General features: G+C 39.4%; 1 protein-coding gene across 1 annotated transcript in view; it reads left to right on the top strand.

Annotated features, from left to right (window-relative positions):
• Positions 1–6,000, top strand: part of ACIN1 (apoptotic chromatin condensation inducer 1) — a 33,881-nt gene continuing 27,881 nt past the window's right edge. Inside the window, exons 1-3 of the mRNA XM_085565472.1 lie at positions 1–218; positions 2,531–2,596; positions 3,795–3,891. Coding sequence (XP_085421598.1) covers positions 81–218; positions 2,531–2,596; positions 3,795–3,891 — 301 coding nt within the window. The 5' untranslated portion in view covers positions 1–80. The remainder of the gene's footprint in view (positions 219–2,530; positions 2,597–3,794; positions 3,892–6,000) is intronic.

The raw sequence follows: 6,000 nt of genomic DNA, 5'->3' as shown, positions 1-6,000 counted from the left end.
CCGAAGCGCCACTCCGGAAGTTGCCGAAGCGCCACTCCGGAAGCGGCCGAAAGCGCAGCGCTAAGCGGCGCCACACCAAGATGGCGGACGGGGAGGAGGTGACTCTGGACGGGCGGCCGCTCCATCTGCTGCGCGTGGCCGACCTCAAAGCGGCTCTGGAGCAGCGAGGGCTCGCTAAGAGCGGCCAGAAGAGCGCCCTGATCAAGCGGCTGCGCGGGGTGAGCGCGGGGTGGGGGGAAAAAAAGCGGCGGAAATGGCGGCGGCGCCGAGGAGAAGCGGCTGTGGGGGGAATGGAGAAGGGGGGGGCGGGAAAATGGCGGCGCATGCGCGGGAAGGGTTGTGAGGGGGGGTCGCCCTCAGGGTTTTCCCGCCAAAGCGTGAGGGGGGGGAGAAAAAAAGGCGGGAAGAGGAGACCCCCTCTTTTAAATGAGGGTGAGCGGGGTGAGGGAGGTTTGGGGGGAAAAAAAGCGATTTTTGGGGTGGGTTAAAGGGGGAAAGGGGGGGTTTGTGGGTTTTTTTGGGGGGGAAGTTGCGGGTTTTGGGGGGTTGGGGGGGTGGGAGGGGTTTTGGGGTGAAAACTGCGGTTTTGATGAGTTTGGGGGGAAAGTGGGAGGGGGTTTGGGTTGAAAGGGTGGGGGGTGGGGGATTCGTGAGGGGGTTTGGGGTGAAAAGATCAGTTTTGATGAGTTCGAGGAAAATTTGGGGTGAAAATCCCGGTTTTGATGAGTTTGGTGAAAAATCTGAGGGGATTTGGGTTTAAAACTACGTTTTTGAGGGTTTTTGTGAGGGGATTTGGGGTAAAAATCTCAGTTTTGATGAGTTTAAGTAAAAGTTTGAGGGGATTTGGGTTTAAAACTCAGTTTTTGAGGTTTTTGTGAGGGGAATTGGGGTGAAAATCCCAGTTTTGACGAGTTTAAGTAAAAGTCTGGGGGGGATTTGGGTTTAAAACTCAGATTTTGAGGTTTTTGTGAGGGGATTTGGGTTTAAAACTCCGATTTTGAGGTTTTTGTGAGGGGATTTGGGGTGAAAATCCCAGTTTTGATGAGTTTTAGTAAAAGTCTGAGGGGATTTGGGTTTAAAACTCCGTTTTTGAGGTTTTTGTGAGGGGATTTGGGGTAAAAATCTCAGTTTTGATGAGTTCGAGGAAAATTTGGGGTGAAAATCCCGGTTTTGATGAGTTTGGTGAAAAATCTGAGGGGATTTGGGGTTTAAAACTCCGTTTTTGAGGTTTTTGTGAGGGGATTTGGGTTTAAAACTCAGTTTTTGAGGTTTTTGTGAGGGGATTTGGGGTGAAAATCCCAGTTTTGACGAGTTTAAGTAAAAGTCTGAGGGGATTTGGGTTTAAAACTCCGTTTTTGAGGTTTTTGTGAGGGGATTTGGGTTTAAAACTCAGATTTTGAGGTTTTTGTGAGGGGATTTGGGGTTTAAAACTCCGTTTTGGGGATTTTTGTGAGGGGATTTGGGTTTAAAACTCCGTTTTGGGGATTTTTGTGAGGGGATTTGGGTTTAAAACTCAGTTTTTGAGGTTTTTGTGAGGAGATTTTGGGTAAAAATCAGGATTTTGATGAGTTTGGTGAAAATTCTGAGGGAATTTGGGTTTAAAGTTACGTTTTTGAGGTTTTTGTGAGGGGATTTGGGGTAAAAATCTCAGTTTTGATGAGTTTGGTGAAAAATCATAGGGGATTTGGGGTAAAAGTTGTGGTTTTGATGAATTCGAGTAAAAATCCGAGGCAATTTAAGTTTTAAACCCCAATTTTGGGGGGTTTTTGAGGAATTTTGAGATAAAAATCCCAGTTTTGATGAGTTTGAGGGGAAATAGAGGGAGATTTATGTTTTAAACCCCATTTTTGGCAAATTTGGGGTAAATGTGGCAGTTTTGAGGAGGAATTTGGGGCAAAACTCAGCTTTTTATCATTTTGAGCAGATTTTATGGGGTGATTGGAGATAAAATCATTGTTTTGAGGTGATTTAGATAAAAAAAATATTTTTTGGTGACTTTGGGAGAGAATTTGAGGTAAAATTTGATGGTTTGGGGACTTTGAGAAGGGCCTGAGGTGCTTTGAGATAAAAAGTGAAATTTTTGTTAAATTTCCAGTGGATTTGAGGTAAAATTTGTATTGTTTTGTGCATTCTTGGAGGATTTGAGGCAAAATTTTTCACGTTTGTGAGGGAATTTGAGGTAAAACCTGCACATTTTTGGGGTGTTTTTATACAAAAATCACTATTTTGTTGATGGTTTGGGAGGATTTGAGGCAAAAAATCACATTTTTTGTGGCTTTCTGAGGGGATTGGGGGCAAAAATCCAGTATTTTGTTATTTTGTGAAGGACTTTGAGTTGAAATTCAGCGTTTTTGAGGAAATCTGTGTCAGCAATTCAGAATTTGGTTCGTCTTGGGTGAATTATGGGGGTTTTGTGGGGATTTCGGGGGAAATTCTGGGGATTTTGGGGCGGGATGGCGACAAAAAAATGAATTATTGAGAAATTAAATTTCAGGGAGTTTTAAATTTGCCGAAATCTGCCCAAATTCAGGCGCTGATGTTGGAGAACCTCCAGAAGCACTCGAGCCCCCACCCCACCTTCCAGCCCAACTCCCAGGTGAGACCCCAAAAATCCCCCAAAATTCCCCAAATTTCCAGAAATCCAACCAAAATTCCTCAAATTCTCTGAAACCCACCCAAAATTCCAGGAAATTTCCACAACATTCTCTGAAATCCACCCAAAATTTTCTTACATTTTCCCCAAATTCCCAGCAAAATTTCATTAAATCCCCCCAAATTCTTTCGATTTGCCAAAGTCCCCCAAAATTTCTTTAAAACCCCCAAAATTTCCCAAAATCTGCCCAAATCCTCTTTTAAGTTCTACCAAATTCTCCAAAATCCCCCCAAATTCCATCAGATTGACCAAAATTTTTCCCCAAATCCCAAATTTTCCAAAAAAAATCCACCCAAAGTTGATCAAATTCTCCCCGAATTTCTTCAAATTTCCTCCAAAAATCCCAAAAATGGCAGGAAAATAAAAAAATCACCAAAAAACTTTTACAATTCCCAAATTTTTGGGATGTGGGGCAGCAAAGGCTTCCCTCAACCCCCAAAAACCATCCAAAAATCACTAAAAATGGACAGAAAATGATAAAAATATCACCAAAATTGTCCAAAGTTCCCAGAAAAAAAAAAAAAAAAAAAAAGGGTGGTGGGGGGGAAAACTCCAAAAGTCCCAAAATTTTCCCAAATTTTTGGGAATTCTGAATTTTTGGGATCTGGGGGTGAGAAGGCTTCGCTTACTCCCCCCCAAAAAAAAAAAGTCAAAAAATCATTAAAAATAGTTTTAAAAATGACTAAAAATATAAAAAAATTGTCAAAATCGCCCAAAAATTTGGGGAAAATTCCCAAAAATTCAAAATAATTCTGAAATTTTTGGGAATTCTACATTTTTAGGATCCGGGGGTGGAAAGGTTTCACTTAATCCCAAAAAAAACATTTAAAAAAAGGATTAAAAAGAACAAAAAGTGGTCAAAAATCACCAAAAACTGCAAAAAAAAGTTGGTAAAATTTGGGAAAAAGTCCCAAAAATCCGAAATGGATCCCAAATTTTTTGGGAATTCTGAATTTTTAGGATCTGGGGGTAGAGCAGCCTCACTTAACCCATGCGGAACCCCAAAAAATTGTTGAAAAATCACCAAAAAATCATCAAAAAAACCCCAAAAAAAGGGAAAAAAATCAGGAAAAAATGGGGAAAATTCCCCAAAATCCGAAATCGTTCCCAAATTTTTAGGAATTTTGGTTTTTTTTGGCAGATGGGCGAGGCCATGGGGCAGAACAGCTTCATCAAGCAGTACCTGGAGAAGCAGCAGGAGCTGCTGCAGCAGCGGCGCGACGCCCCCGAGCCCCACGGTGAGAAAAACCCCAAATTCACCCCAAATTCACCCCAAATTCACCCCAAATTTATCAAAATTTATCCCAAATTTATCCCAAATTTATCCCAAAATTTTTCCTAAATTCACCCCAAATTTATCCCAAATTTATCCCAAATTTATCCCAAATTTATCCAAAATTCACCCCAAATTCACCCCAAATTTATCCCAAAATTCACTCCAAATTTATCCAAAATTCCACACAAAATTCACCCAAATTTATCCAAAATTCACCCCAAATTCACCCCAAATTCACCCCAAATTTATCCAAAATTCACCCCAAATTCACCCCAAATTTATCCCAAAATTCACTCCAAATTTATCCCAAATTCACCCCAAATTTATCCCAAATTCACCCCAAATTTATCAAAATTTATCCCAAATTCACCCCAAATTTATCCCAAAATTCACTCCAAATTTATCCCAAATTCCAGCCACAATTCACCCCAAATTTATCCCAAATTCACCCCAAATTCACCCCAAATTTATCCAAAATTTATCCCAAATTCACCCCAAATTTATCCCAAAATTCACTCCAAATTTATCCCAAATTCCACACAAATTTCAACCCAAATTTATCCCAAATCCACCACATGTTTATCCCAAATTCCAGCCAAAATTCACCCAAAATTTATCCCAAAATCCACCCCAAATTTACACAAAATTCCAGCCAAAATTCACCGTAAATTTATCCCAAATTTATCCCAAAATTCACCCCAAATTTATCCAAAATTCACTCCAAATTTATCCCAAGTTTACCCAAAATTCACCCCAAATGTATCCCAAATTCTAGACATAATTCACCCCGAATTTACACCAAATTCCACCAAAAATTCAATCCAAATTTATCCCAAATCCACCACATATTTATCCCAAATTCCAGCCAAAATTCACCCCAAGTTCACCCAAAATTTATCCCAAAATTCACCCCAAATTTACCCAAAATTCCAGCCAAAATTCACCGTAAATTTATCCCAAATTTATCCCAAAATTCACTCCAAATTTTCCCAAATTTATCCCAAATTCACCCTAAATTCACCCAAAATTTCACTTAAAATTTATCCCAAATTTATCCCAAATATATCCCAAATTCCAGCCAAAATTCACCCCAAATTCACTCAAAATTTATCCCAAAATTCACCCCAAATTTACCCAAAATTCCAGCCAAAATTCACCCCAAATTTATCCCAAATTCCACCCCAAATTCACCCCATATTTACCCAAAATTCACCCCAAAATTCACCCCAAATTTACCCAAAATTCATCCCATATTTACCCAAAATTCACCCCAAATTTATCCCAAATTTACCCCAAATTCCAGCCAAAATTCACTCCACATTTATTCCAAATTTTACCCAAAATTCACCCTAAATTTATCCCAAATCCACCCAAAATTCACCCCAAATTTATCCCAAATCCACCCAAAATTCACCCCAAATTTATCCCAAATTCCAGACAAAATTCACCCCAAATTTACACAAAATTCTACCAAAAATTCACCCCAAATTCATCCCAAATTCCAGCCAAAATTCACCTGAAATTTACACAAAATTTACCCCAAATTTACCCAAAATTACACCCAAAATTCACCCCAAGTTTATCCAAAATCCACCCCAAATTTATCCCAAATTCCATCCCAAAATCCACTAAAATTTACCCAAAATTCACCCCAAATTTATCCCAAATTCCATCCCAAAATCCACTAAAATTTACTCAAAATTCACCCCAAATTTATCCCAAATTCATCCCAAAATCCACTAAAATTTACCCAAAATTCACCCCAAATTTATCCCAAATTCCAGACAAAATTCACCCCAAATTTACCCAAAATTACACCCAAAATTCACCCCAAGTTTATCCAAAATCCACCCCAAATTTATCCCAAATTCCATCCCAAAATCCACTAAAATTTACCCAAAATTCACCCCAAATTTATCCCAAATTCCATCCCAAAATCCACTAAAATTTACTCAAAATTCACCCCAAATTTATCCCAAATTCATCCCAAAATCCACTAAAATTTACCCAAAATTCACCCCAAATTTATCCCAAATTCCAGACAAAATTCACCCCAAATTTACCCAAAATT

This window comes from Lonchura striata, chromosome 36, assembly GCF_050655825.1.
Source record: "Lonchura striata isolate lonStrDom1 chromosome 36, ASM5065582v1, whole genome shotgun sequence".
Taxonomy (NCBI): domain Eukaryota; kingdom Metazoa; phylum Chordata; class Aves; order Passeriformes; family Estrildidae; genus Lonchura; species Lonchura striata.
Note: the sequence above shows the minus strand (reverse complement) of the source record. Positions and strands in the feature narration are given on the sequence as shown.